Here is a 13,623-nt window from a genome sequence, read left to right on the forward strand (position 1 = left end):
GGGGAAGCTGGATAGGTCTGATGTGCTGGTTCTAGCTTGGAAGATCTGGGTTTTCTGGAAGTTACAGAGCAGTCTGTGCTTCTGTCTGCACTCTGAGCTGGGTTCTAACACCAACCACTGCCCTGCCCACTCAGTAGCCACCCCACCCTCAGGGACCTCGCAGGTAGTGAATGGGTGGGCAGAGACACCCTAGCAGCCATCAATACCTCTTCCTTCCTTTTTGAAGGATCTGATGCTGCTGCCGATGAGGGCTACTTCATCTATTAAACCCAATACACTTGTCGCAGCTGCTAAGCCCCCGTAAGCCGCCGGGCGCCGTGTTTGTGATGGGACTGACAGTGCATGGAGGAGGCTGATTATACACGATTCCATTTCGCGGGCCCAGCAATGTAATTTCACAGGGCGATCAGCGTTTGCATGTAATAGCAGGCTGTGCTGAGGTGTCAGAATATTAAAGGCGCTAATGGCAAAGCTCCCTGTTACACAGGGGGCCACCCGCCGCGCCTACAGCAGGGCTGCGCGGCAGGCCCGTCGCAGATGGCTGGCCACTAAGCTAATGGGGCAGCAGCCAAGGCGGGCAGAGCCGCGAGAGAGGAGAGCCAGCCGGGAGCAGCTCGGCACCTGCTTCCCCGCGCATGGAAATTACAGCAGCCCAGGGGAAGGGAAGTGTGTGTGCCTTCCTGGCACAGGGCTGCGATGTTGTGGTTTGGTAGACCCGGCATCTTTCACCCCAGCTCCACCTGCTTTGGATAGACTCAGGGGCTCCTCAGTCATCGTTCCATCTGCCCCACTCTTTGGCCAGGAAGCCACAGCTGGGCAGGTGCAGCTGGAGAAGTGGCACCCCAAGAATTTGGAAAGGGACTTGGGCATAGGCTGTTGGTGAGAGCTCTTATGACACATTCCTGCCCCAGCAAAGTCAGAAAGCTTCTGGGTCCTTTACCTCCGCACGCTGCAAGCTGGCAGGAAAGAGGGAGGAAGTGGGGATAGGATGCAGGCGGGAGAAAGGGGATGGACGATAATTAGGCCCCTTGATTGATGCCAGTGTTGCCATTGGAACACAGAGCTGGGAAGCAGCACCTCAAGATATGGCTCTTTCTGTCCTTGTTGGCTGCCCCAGCCACACCCAAGCCCTTGCCTGTGCTCTCACCAAGCTTGCTCCTGCCGTTCTCCTTTGTCCTTGCTGTGTCTCCCGCCTGGAATGTTGTCAAACCTAGCGCCCCCCCCCCCCCCCCCCCGCCCCACTCCAGCCCTCCACTACCACTCTGTCCAGGAAGCTTTCTCCAACCCCACACAGGCCTGCTTGTCTCCATTGTCCCTGTGGGCAACCACAGGGGACAGCCTCCCTGATCCTCCTATTCTAATGGTTCCCTAGGTCCCAGCCTTGACTTCTCAGCCAGAATCTCTGAGACACAGCCCATGTCACCTTGTTCTAAGCTGGGTTCCTGGGCAGGCTCTGTTCAGGTTCATAGAGGGATGTAATCTCCCAGAGGATGTCTGGAAGGAGTCGGGAGTGGAAGGATGTGCCGAGTAACCTGAGGGGGAGTTTGGTGCCTGTGTGGGTATGCACACTTGATGGTTATGTATCTGATGGGGAGGGACTTAAGAAGTGAGTGCTGGGGGTGGTGGGCATGTGCGTACAGACATAGAGGGCCAGCAGGTGTGAGGATCCAGACCACACGTTGGTAGGAACACAGATTGCTGTAGGACCTGTGTTCTCTGGGTGGCTCTGTCTGTTGTCTGTGGCTGAGGGGTACCTTAGATGTAGGAGCCGGAGGGAGCTTGTGGTGCTGTGCCTGTGGGGATTCCTTGAGGCTGGTGGTCACTTCGGAAGGTTCAGCTCTGCAGGGGTGTATGGTAGTGCCTGGGGGAGACATGCCAGGGTTCTCAGCAGGGGCAGCAGGGGGAGAGCCCAGGCTGAAGGAGAGCAGTTTTAATTAACCATTTTTAATATCATTTTGGACTTTGGCTGGTATGTGAAGGCCCCGCTGGAAGCAGCATTTGTAAAAATTAAATCCCTCTTATTAGGAGCTTGGCAGACCCATGTGCACGTGCTGCCCCCCTCCCCCCGCCTGTGCCCCCCTGAGGAAGAACTGGATGAGGCCATGTCACGGCAGCAATTGGTTATCATGCCTTATCTGGGAATAGGAAACTGTGCGCATGACACCCGCGGCCACGCTGGAGACGCCAATTCATCTCGCCCTCGCTCTGACAAGCTAGACTGCCCTTCCTGAAAGGCATCCGTCAGGCGGGACCGGGGCCTCTGCCTTGCCTGCTGCCTCTGTTTTCCTGCCTGGGCTCCAGCTTGCCCTGGTCCAGCCAGGCCCAGCCCGGCCCTCCTGGGCTCTGCCACCCACCGCCCCCTTTCCACATGTCCCAGTCTAGGGAAGATCTTGGGGAGTCATAATTATAATAATAATCTAATCACGGTGACGCGTCAGGGCAAGCGTCTAATGTTATCTGAAGTGGTCTTCCCGCTTAGCTGCGATAAGACTCGGGATGACGTGCAGATAACGTTGAGCTGCCCTGTCCCCAAGCCGTGAGCAGAGCAGAGGGGCCTCAGCAGCCCGCTGCCCGCCCGCCGCTTTAAGCCGGGAAGCGGCAGCACCTGCTAATGCAAGTGTTTAATATTTGATGGGCTGGGATAAAGCAGGATCACCTTCGAATTGAATTGAGTGTCAGCCGAGAATCTATTACTGAAATTCGGGTGTGATTTGACAGCAAAGTAGACGATGTTATTCTTCACTAGTTACTGCAATCTTCTCCCCGACATCACTTAAATATTTTTTTCTTTGCTTGAGTAAACACACATTATCCTTCTTTTTTCCCCCTTCCTTCCCTTTTTCCTTTTTAGAGGGGAAAAAAAACCCATCCAGCTCGCCTTCTCCAGGCTGATAGGGTAGATTGTTATTTCTTTATTTGTCCTATTAAATGGAATTTCTGATCGTTTAATCCGGCCTTTGTAAGTGATTTTAAAGTACTTGAAAGCCGGCCCGCCACTGCTCTCTGGCCCACTGCGCTCCAGCCATGGCCCTGACCACGCTCAGCAGCTCTTCCAGCTGTGCACCACCCACTGGCTGCTTTCCCTCGCTTCTGCCTGTGTTCCCCCGGCTCTGCCCTGGCTCCAAGCCAGCGTTCTCTCCCCTGTCCTTGTGCCTCACACTCAGCCCCCGATTTGTGGGTTCAGCTGTGGCCTGGGAAAACGTGGGAGGGTTGACTGGGAAGTTGAGTTGTGGCTGGTACCTCCATGTCAAGGAAAATGGCCTAGGGAGGGTGCTGAGGTTGAAGCACCCACAGGGCTGAAGCTTGGTTCCTGCAGCTGAGAAGGAAAGGTACCTGCCCTCTGCCCAGCCCCTTGGCCTTAGCACCGACTCTGTCCAGCCTCCTGACCCCGTGTTGGACCTTCCTCACCATGAGGGGGTCTGTGATGGGATGGGGACCTCTGGGCCCAGGGATTGGTGGGCACACTACAGTGCCTGTCTGACCGTGGCTGCTGTCACCTTAGTTCCATTCCACCAGTGGCTCCACCACCTAGCTTCTGGCAACTCAACCAAGCTACATTCCCAATGACCACATCCCATTTGCTTTCTGCCCCTGGGAGAAGGGCAGCCTAGGGTTCCAGGACTTCAAAGGTGAGGGATGGGTAATGTTTGAAGGGCCATCCAGCTATACAGCCCTCTGATAGAAGCCCAGGACTTTGCTTCCCATCAGAGACTCCCAACCCCCAGTGGGTACCCCCTTGTTGGGCTGAGCAGGAATTAAATTCCCACTGGGTCACTTAATAACATTCTAACCCTTGTAAGTCTCTTCTTTCTGGGCCTCAGTTTCCTCATCTGTGCTATCGAGTCAGATGTGCCTGTAAGGGGCTGTGAGAAAAAGCGCCATCCCTGTTCTACCATGTACCACCCCCCACCACGGAGGTTGGTGCGGCCAGGTGGCGCAGAGTAGGGGACGGAGGGGGGCAATGAAGTGCTAGGGGCCTGAGCAGATCGATGCCCCCAGCACTTCCTTCCCCAACCCCAGGAAAACAATTAAGTACAGATCGATGGGTGGCCGCTTTGAATATGCATAAGTGAGCACTTGACCTTCAGCAGAGATCTGTTCCCCCAACCACACACAGTCTCTCTCTCTCTCTCTCTCTCTCTCTCTCTCTCTCTCTCTCTCTGTCTCTCTCTCTCTTTCTCACACACACACACACACACACACACACACACACACAGTCTCTTCATATATTCCCATCACAGCTGCTTGAGACCTTACCCCTCCTCAGTTGAGCCCACACATGGAACCTAGCCTTCCATAACCTGGCCTGCCTCTCAGTCTAAAGCAATTAGACCATGGGCAGGTGGTTGGCCCCCTCTCACTTCAGTGTTCCTATCTGTAGAGTGAAGTTTAGATATGTTAGTCTCCTAGGTCCTTTCTGACACCAGGCTTTATGACCAGCAATACTGTGGGGAGGGGCCCAGCAGAGTGCTGGGTAGTCTGGAAAGGCAGAATCTAATAGGGCTGCCTGGTGAAGGGGGTGCCCTGTTGACAGGATGGTCCTGATAAATTTTTTTCTTTAACGTTTTTTTTTTTTTGAAGGAGAGAGACAGAGAGTGAGCGGGGGAGGAGCAGACAGAGAGGGAGACACAGAATTTGAAGCAGGCTCCAGGCTCTAAGCTGTCAGCACAGAGCCCGATGTGGGGCTCGAACTCACAAACTGTGAGATCATGACCTGAGCCGAACTCGGACACTTAACTGACTGAGCCACCCAGGTGCCCCAGGATGGTCCTGATAAAGGAGGGTCTTAGTAAATGGGAGCTCTCTAGAGGAGCCTGGCAAGGGGGCACCCAGTGGGGGTTGGGAGTCTCTGATGGGAGATACCTAGGACAAAAGGAGCTCTGAAAGAAGAAGGGGTTTTCTGGTGGGGGTCCTGGAGGAAAGGGGCCTCCATGAGGGGACTCTCATGAAGTGACATGATGAGAGTAAGCCCTTAGTGGGACGATTTGGCTGAAGGGTGGAGGTGGTAAGTATCGGGGACCAGGGCCTCTGTTAACCATTCTTGCCTCCTGTCTTCCAGGCTTACAGCTTCGCCATGGGCTGCTGGCCCAAGAATGGACTTCTAGACATGAACAAGGGCCTCAGCCTGCAACACATAGGCCGGCCCCACAGCGGCATTGGTCAGTCCCTCCACATATACCCCTGGCAGCTCAGTCAGTCCCGTGCCCGCATGCCCCAGTCCCTTGGCACACAGAGGGGTTCTTTGGCTCATTCTGTGCTCTAATGGGGTGCTTTCCATAGCTGGGGGGAGTGGGGAAGGAGGGTGGAGTGAGGGGAGAGTGGAACCAGACCATTGGAAAAAATCTCTCAAAACACTATTCAGGAGGAGACTGGGATCTGGTCTTTGGGTGGGTCACAGGTGTCCTTGGATTCAGGCCGAGATATCCCTGACCCCTCCTGCATCTCTGGTGGGTGATGTCCTCAGAGGGGTGGGCACATGTCAGCTTACCCACCCCCCATGGAGCTAGAGGAGACTGTTTAATATTGTTTCAAGTCTGTGGCTACTAAACTGGGCGATCAATGGGAGTTAAGGAGATGAATTATTTAAACCTCACCAGCTTTTAATTAGTCGGGGTCCTTCTGACCGATGGCTCCGTCCACAGGGTATTGACTCCCCCGCAGGAGCAGCAGCCTCCATTGAGCACTGCCTGGGTTGGGAGGGGCCACTTGGGGTACCAAGCGTGTGTGCACCCTCAGAGGGATTCCTGCCTGGGAAGGAGCTGGAGTGACTCTGGTTCTAAGCATTGGAGGCTCTGCTTCTGATATATCAGTATGGGTTTGGTGTATATGTGTGTGTGTGTGTGTGTGTGTGTGTGTGTGTGTGTGTGTGTGTGTGTGTGTAACAATATATCTGTACATTTTCCTGAGGGCATGTGTCTGTATATGGAAGTAACCATCAGCCTGTGTGTGTATCCACCAGAAAGTCCGTTCATTTCTGTGTATCTGATTTTGTGTGTGTGAGCACACGTCATGCAAATGCTTTCAAGCAGGGTATTTTTTTTTTAATTTTTTTTTAACGTTTATTTATTTTTGAGACAGAGAGAGACAAAGCATGAACGGGGGAGGGTCAGAGAGAGGGAGACACAGAATCTGAAACAGGCTCCAGGCTCTGAGCTGTCAGCACAGAGCCCGACGCGGGGCTCGAACTCACAGACCGCGAGATCATGACCTGAGCCGAAGTCGGCCGCTTAACCGACTGAGCCACCCAGGCGCCCCTCAAGCAGGGTATTTGACAAGCATAGGCTTTGTTCCAAGTGGGGAGGAGTGGCGGGGGATGGGGGGGTATTCCTGGGAGGTGCTATGACATTATCATAACCTGTGTACCTTTGGGGAGCTATGGTGGTGGAGGGGACTGGCAAGGTATACCAAAAGGACCCAGTCACCTGTTACAGACTAGCCCTTCATCCTTTCCACGGACATCACTGGTGCCTAGTGGGTGCTGGGCATGCTGAGTGGAAGTGCTTGTCCTCAAGGAGGTCATATCCAAGGAGGAGACAGAGATTGAACTGGGTACCCAGGGTACTGAGGGATGTGATAGGAACACTTAGGCTGCCCCAAAGGAGGATTCCCCTGTCCTCAGGTGCCAAAGTGACTTCTACTTCTTTATTTACATCTCACTGACTTCAGGGATACTCCTTATCATTCTTGCTGGGACACCCCAAGGCTCCTGTGGGGTCCTGAGGGAAAGAGGAAGCAGTCAACACACCTAGAGAATTGGGGATTCCCCACAGCAGCTGCTGTTCCCTTCCATAGGAGCTATTCCATACAACCTAGAGAAGACCCCAAACCTAGCAAGGTGGATATGCTTGGGAGGCCAGCAGGGAGTTTCCTAAAGAAGAAAACATTTGAGTCAGGAGATCCTTGAAGGATGAATAGGAGTTTTATAGGTAGAAAAATGGGGGAAGGGTTTTCTACTTAGGAGCAACTGTACGTACAAAAGCATAAAAAGGCATGTTGAAAACAAGTTAGACACCTACAAGCAGTTTCCTGTGATTGGAGCAGGAGGGACATTTGGGTTAGGGAACAGCTGGAAAAGAAATGGGGAAATAAGCAGGTCTTGAATGCCAGGTTAAAGGGTTGGCTCTTTCATGAGGTTTTGAGGAGACAGGAGGTTTGTGAGAGAACAGCACTATCAAAGCTCTTACTCAGAATTGATGAGGCAGTATGTGCTGCACAAACTATTTCTTAGTAGATGCTTAGTAAACTCTTTGGGGGGTTGCTGAATGAACAAGTGAGTAGATGAATCAATGGGATGGGAAAGGGAGGAACCAGGGAATGAGGATCAGTGAGAAGACTTGTGCTGGCCCAGGCAGGGAGGGGCTACAAATAATGGAGTCTGGGTGGTAGGAGGGACCAGTGGGACTGGGTCAGTGGGATTGCCCTGCTTCTGTGGATGTGTTCCAGGGTGTATTTGTGAGAGGAAGAAGTTCCTTCTTCCCACTCTGTTATTACAACTCCTGAGATGTTCCTTCCCTCTTCAGGAAAGAACATTTTTCTATCTGGTTGGGCCACAGGGGACAGTCCAAAGATACGAGTCATAATGGACTAAGGGCTTTGGAGCCAAAGGAAGTTCTGGCTCTACCAACCAGAGCCCTGTGCCCTTAGACAAGGGATAATGCCAGTGCCTCTCAGGGCTATTGGAGAGGTTCAGTAAAGCTGTCTGTGTAAAGGACTTATGCAGTGCCTGGCCTGGCACACAGTGGGTGCTCAAGGAGCCCCCTCATCTGTGGCCCTGACAACACCAGGGCCTCCCTAGGGTGCCAGGGGTTCCTGGCACAGGGTCTTTGTATCTTTGAATGTAGAGGGCTGCCCTGCCAGCTCCTAGCTGGCTCTGAGGTGTGGGTGAGGGTGCTTGGAGGGGAGGGAGGATGCAGGGCATTAATTGGGCTGGGAGAGGCGGGGAGGGGAGGCGTTGGTTTTAAGCAGTGAGGTTAATGGCCCTCGCGCCAAAGAGACAGCTTTAATGAGCTTCAGCTGGCGGTGCCCCGAGTTACTGTGCGTGCTAAAAGGGTCGCGCTGTAAGAGTTTGATGTGGACTGTTTCCCAGCCCTGGGGTCAAGGGTCAGCTCCTGTCACTGGCCACTCAGGCTGGTCCTCAGTGACATAGTGCTAATTAACTGCGTGAGGAGCTGCCAGCCTGGAGTGGGGAGTGGTATGCATATTGGTGGGGGGGGGGGCAGCATTGGTGATGCTGGGCAAGGGTCCCTCAGAACCCAGAGCTCAGTCATCTCTGGGATGTGTTTGGCTCTCCCACAGTGCTGTGTTGGGGGGAGGGGGGCGGGCAATGTCTCTGTGTGCAAATTGCCAATTTTTCTCTAGCCCTAGAGAGATCTCCTGAGCCTCTTTCTAAGGTACGTGTGGTAGGGAGAGTTTGTTGGACCTACCTGGTGGGGACTCCTGCTGAGTTCTGGGTGGTGGTGGCCCTGAGAGAGCAAGGGGCAGGTATGCTGGAGGGTGACGCAGATGGCCTGGAGCTGTGGGGTAGGCTGTAGGAGGGGAGAGGGCCCACTGGGATGGATGTTTGTGGCTGAGCTATTTGAGGAGGAGCTGTGAGAGCCTCCTGGCAGAGGAGTGACCTGGTCAGAGTTGGGCTTCAATTAGAGCAGACTGAGAGTTTGTACAGGGAGGACTAGCGAGGAGAAACTGCAGAGGGGAAGGTTCAGTAAAGTGCATGGAGGTGATGGTTAATTCAGAGCCAGCAGTAGCCATGGGAATGGAAGTAGAGGACCAGGTCAGTGTATGTTTACTTTGCACCTATTATGTGTCAGGAACTGTGATAGACGTATTGGTGAAGATGACAGAGTGCCTGTCCCTCCACAGAGCTCACAGGTACTGTCGTCAAGACAGATACAGTTGGCCCTGGCAACTAAGGGAGAGGTAGGTTCAGGGATGGAGGCAGTAGAGCTCCAGGCAGAAAGAGGGTGTGGGGGGCTGTCAGCACGGCCTCTTAGTCAGGAGATGGATACTTCCTTCAGGCGTGGTGGATTTGGCCTTGGGAGCCTGGTGAACAGGGTGGTGTGGGGCGGGTTGTGGGCGAAGAGGGACTGCATGTACATAGAAAGGGTCAACAGGGGACTCACATTATTTGGGGGTACTTTTTATTAATATAATTTTCCCACCAGTTTTATGGAAGACAGGCATTATCATTCCCATTTTATAGATTAGGAAGCTGAGACTCAGTTAAGTGACTCACCTGAGGTCACACAGCCAGTTGAATTGGAGAGCCAGGACTCAAACCCGGGTCCATCTGAGTGCAGAGTCTGTGTTCTTACCACTATGTTGAACCAGGAAGCACCTTTTTGGTGTCGGGCTTTGTGCTCTCAACAGAGATGTTGAGGAAGAATACAAGCTCACTTCCATCATTTCCCTCAGTTAATGTGGAACATACAGGCCTTGACAAAGCCTTGGTAGCAGCAGCTGAGGAAGAAAGGAAAGGAGACATTGCCACCCTTTCACCCCTGCTACAGTTGCCATCAGAGCCAGAGCCCAGCAACTCTTGGCTTTTGACCTCCTTCAGACTCTGACAGTTCTTACTCTGATTTGTTTGCTCTCTACTTCATGGACCAGGGGAATCCCACCCATTTTCCAGGGGCCACCTTTTCTGAGAATCTTGCCTGGCCTTCCTAGTGTGAATGTACAGAATACACCCTTGGACCTCTCTTCTGGTTTGTTGGGGGTGATGTTCAGGCCCTACATACTTGATCTCCCTAACAGCAGGACCCAGGCCTTCTTCCCTTTTTCCTTTTTGGAAATCTGCACAGGAAATGTCAGTAAAATTTCACCTGTTGTTGGGATATGGAGGCCCCACAGATTGCTGGTTTCAGCTGGCTAGGAGAATAACTGGACCTTCCCTGATGCCTGGCTGGGTGGTCCTGTCTTCCTAGTTCCATAGCCCCTCTGTTCAGGGCCTGAGGAGGGTCCCTGTGAGGCTCATGGTAAAGAGGGATGGCCAGACATCAAGTGGACTCTCAGGAGCTTGTTGCCCAGTAGGGTTTGGCAAAAGAGCTGGGCTGGCAGGTGGCAAGGTGGGGATCTGGCCCAGGGGGGCAGTACTGGCCTGTGGTCTCCCCTGAAGGAGTAGGGTGTCTATCAAGAGTCCAGTCAGAGCGCATTAGCTCTGTGACACGGATCTCATTAGCTCCCGTGAGAGATGTCACTGCAGGAGAATCGTCGGCTCAGGGAGACGCTTGTACCAAAAGGAAGAAAGGACAGTGACAGCCTTTTCTCTGCCGCCTCTGCCGCCACGCTCCCTGGGCCGCCCGCCCTCCTCCTCGTGGGGGGGTGGGGGTGCTAGCTAATGAGCTCGTCTACAGTACAGCTTTGCCTTCCCCTCCTTGAAGTTCCCCAGGTCCCTCTGAAGACCTCAGGCCCGGGATTAGCACACACCAAACGCCAGCCCCCCTCTTGCCCAGCAGGGAGTTCCTTCTGATCACCCTGCTCTGCTACCATCAGCAAGGGAAAGGAGGTGGGGCCAAGACAGAGCCACTGTGGCTGGCAGGGAGGGGGCTTTCACCCTTGGAAGGCTCAAGCCCCTCTGCCTCTCTTGACAGAGTGACCATGTCTACTTCTCTGCAGTGGGCTCTTTCTTTCCAGAGTTGTGATCTTATCCTCCCTTTCCCTTTCCCCGTGACATCTACCCAGGCAGTGTCCCCATCCCTATCCAGAATGCTTCTCCCACAGCATGGCAGAATGTGGGGACAGTGGCCAAGGGTTCAGTGGGTAACATTTAGATCTAATTTAAGACTTTCTGGCTGAGCTCGAGGGCTTCAGAATCAGCTAGAGGCCAGTCTGGGCTTCGGATGACCTGAGGGTAGTGAAGTACTGATATAAGTCCCCTGCAGACCTAGTAGCTCTCTCCCTGGCTGTCCCAGAGAGGCAGAGAGGGGTGCTGCATACACACACACACACACACACACACACACACACACACACACACACCTGCCCACCTGCCCTCTCTGGCCATCTTCAGGGCTGGGACAGGAGGAGTTAGCACAGCTGCTTTATAGAGAGGGGGCCAGAGACAGCTGGAGTATGTGCTTCCTTGGCACTACCCCCACCCCCACCCCCCACTCCTGTCTGGTTCTTTCTGGTACGGCCCAGAGAAAGTGAGCAGATGGGGCATGGATGGCCATGAGAAGGGATGATAACTCTCCAGGCATTGACAGGGGCTCCACTGGCCTGCCTGGAGGTAGTATTTACCTGGAGGGGTACTCACTCCTTCCTTCCTGAGCTGACACTCTAGAGCCCCCAGGACATCTGAGGAATTGGTCCTTGCCAGACACCAGGCTCTAGTCTTCCGTAACAACCACAGATGGAAAAACGGGTAGACGGATGGACAAGTGAACTGATGGATGGAAGGGGGAAGGTTCTGGTGTATGTATGTATATGTTCTGTGTGTGTGATGCACTGGGAAGTACAATCTTTGTTTCCCTACCTTCCTAGCCCCGGGCCCCGGCCTGGCCTCCCCTTGTCTCTCTCTGTATCTCCTGTCAAACCATCGCAGACGTAAATGACAAAGAAATCAGAAAGACAGATCAATGCCGGCCAAATTAGCACTTGCAGATAGACTGTGCGGGGATGTCAGCGCCCTGACCCCTGGTGATCTTGCAGCCTCCACTGCTGATATTATGCAAATTGCATCCATCTGGCAGGACCTGCGTGCTGGCTGCTTCTACTCAGAGGAGTAATGGGCTGGGGGTGGGCGGGAGTGTTAGAGCAAGAGTCGGTGGAGTGAGTGTGTGCGTGTATGTGCATGTGTGAGCATGTGCTTGAGTGTGTGAGGGTGTGTGGTGCCCACCAAGCACTGGGCGGTGATGGAGTGATTGACAGGGCAGATAAGGGGCTGCATTGGATTCCTTTGGGCTGGGGGATTAGGAGCAGCCACAGATGAGAGATAACTGGACTTCATTTCAGTTTATTTTCCTCCTTATCCCGGCTCCCCACCTTCACTCCCCGAAAAACACAATCTCTGTAGTTTGCGTTTTCATCAATATTTGCAAGTCATTACCACTGGTTTAAGGTGAGAGACAATGTCAGGGCCCAGACCAGGCCAGCCCCTCCCCCAATCACATACAGGTCTGGTATCCTGAAAATGAGCGCCATGAGTAGCCAGACAGCCTTCACTCTTGTGGTGTTCACAGCATTCCTCCTCCCAGACCCAGAACACTCCTGGGATGGGCCCCGCCTCATGGACCAGCCCCAGACCCACTCAGCTGACCTAAGGCTACCTGGCAGTCTTTCAGCTGGGCCCTGCCCTTGCCACCTGAAGCTGCTGTGTAACATCCCTGCCCCTAAGCGTAGGCTCCAGTCTAGGTGCTTCTGCCCCTGATATTAGCTGTGCCCCTGGGAGCTGCTCTCCTCTTCTACAGGGCTCTGGAGCCTTCCCCACAGCTCCTTCTGTCCTTGACACTGTTGACCAGACCCCAGACCCCAGACCCCAGACCCCACCAGAGCAAAGTTGGGCTATGGCCTGTGGAGAGGGCAACTTGGTCTGAATTGCCCATCAACACCAGCATCTGTCCACATTTGCTGAGTGCCACATGTAGCACAGAGGAGTTTACATGTGTTATCTCATTGACTTCCCAAACCCTGTGAGACAGGGGCTGTCACCACTACTGTGTGTGAGGAAGCTGAAGCTCAAGAAGATTATCGTTCACCCAAGGCTGCAGAGAAGGATGTGGGAGAGCTGGAATTTAAACATACATCTCTCTAAGGTCAGAGCTCTTCACCACCAAGCTCTGCTGCTTCACTGCAGTGGCTGCAGCCGCAGCCACTCACACCTCAGCATGCCTGGGTCCGTTGAAAGGAACCACCCTTGTACAGCGGGCAGACACGTTCCTTCCGCTCCTGGCCTCTCAACACAGACCCTGACCCAGACCAGGCCCCCTGCCTGGCTGAGCCAGACCAAAAGGGAGGGTTCAAACACATCCACCCTCAGGAGCAGTGTGTCTCAGACAGTCGGGCTGTAGCAAGAAGGACGCACAGAGGACAGAACGCACCCAGCGGCTGAGCCAGCCCAGGAATATGTCACCACATGTGGCATCCAGGCCCCTGCAGCTCAAGGAGAGGGGCTGATCAGCTCAGTCCAGGCAGCTGTGGTGGCAGAGGGTATAGCTGTCCCAGGGGCCCCTCCAAAACTGGGTCCCCACTGTACCCTCCCACCAGGCAGGGTTGGGAGCTGGGAGTGCTAGGGACATGTCCGGGGACACGTGTGCAAGGGGAGCTTGTCCTAATGAGGAGAACATGGCTGCTAGTTAGGCGAGGGGCGGGCGGGGAGCCGCAGAGCTGATTGAAGGCAGGGGCAGGGGTCAGACAATTAGGCCCAGATCCGGCCGTTTGATGTGAGTTCTGAGGCCTCAAAGCCTCCCTTCAGCCCGCTCCCTCCACTCCCTCCTCTCCCTCCTCTTTCCTTTCTTCTTCTGCCCAAAGGCAGGAAGGATGGAAACGCTTACTCTCACTGTTACTATTATTAAACTCTGCAGCAGGCCAGCCAGACCCCAGGACTCCTGCCCACAGGGGGCACCCCAGGCCCCCAGGAGGCTTCTTGGGCCCCAGGGGCATCTGGCCAGAAGCCAAGACCAACCT

General features: G+C 54.1%; 1 protein-coding gene across 10 annotated transcripts in view; it reads left to right on the plus strand.

The window, feature by feature from the left end:
• The window catches only part of ERI3 (ERI1 exoribonuclease family member 3), a 127,965-nt gene that overhangs the window by 96,467 nt on the left and 17,875 nt on the right, over positions 1-13,623 (plus strand). For 9 of the 10 annotated variants that reach the window (XM_019429018.2, XM_019429015.2, XM_019429017.2 and 6 more), the window contains one exon: positions 5,060-5,159. The exons of the other annotated variant lie outside the window; for it this stretch is intronic. In XM_019429018.2, the coding sequence (XP_019284563.1) occupies positions 5,060-5,159 (100 nt within the window). Of the gene's footprint in view, positions 1-5,059; positions 5,160-13,623 lie in introns of those variants that run through there. 10 annotated transcript variants of the gene reach the window in all.

Source organism: Panthera pardus, unplaced genomic scaffold (assembly GCF_024362965.1).
Source record: "Panthera pardus isolate Hobbes unplaced genomic scaffold, ASM2436296v1 HiC_scaffold_11, whole genome shotgun sequence".
NCBI lineage: Eukaryota > Metazoa > Chordata > Mammalia > Carnivora > Felidae > Panthera > Panthera pardus.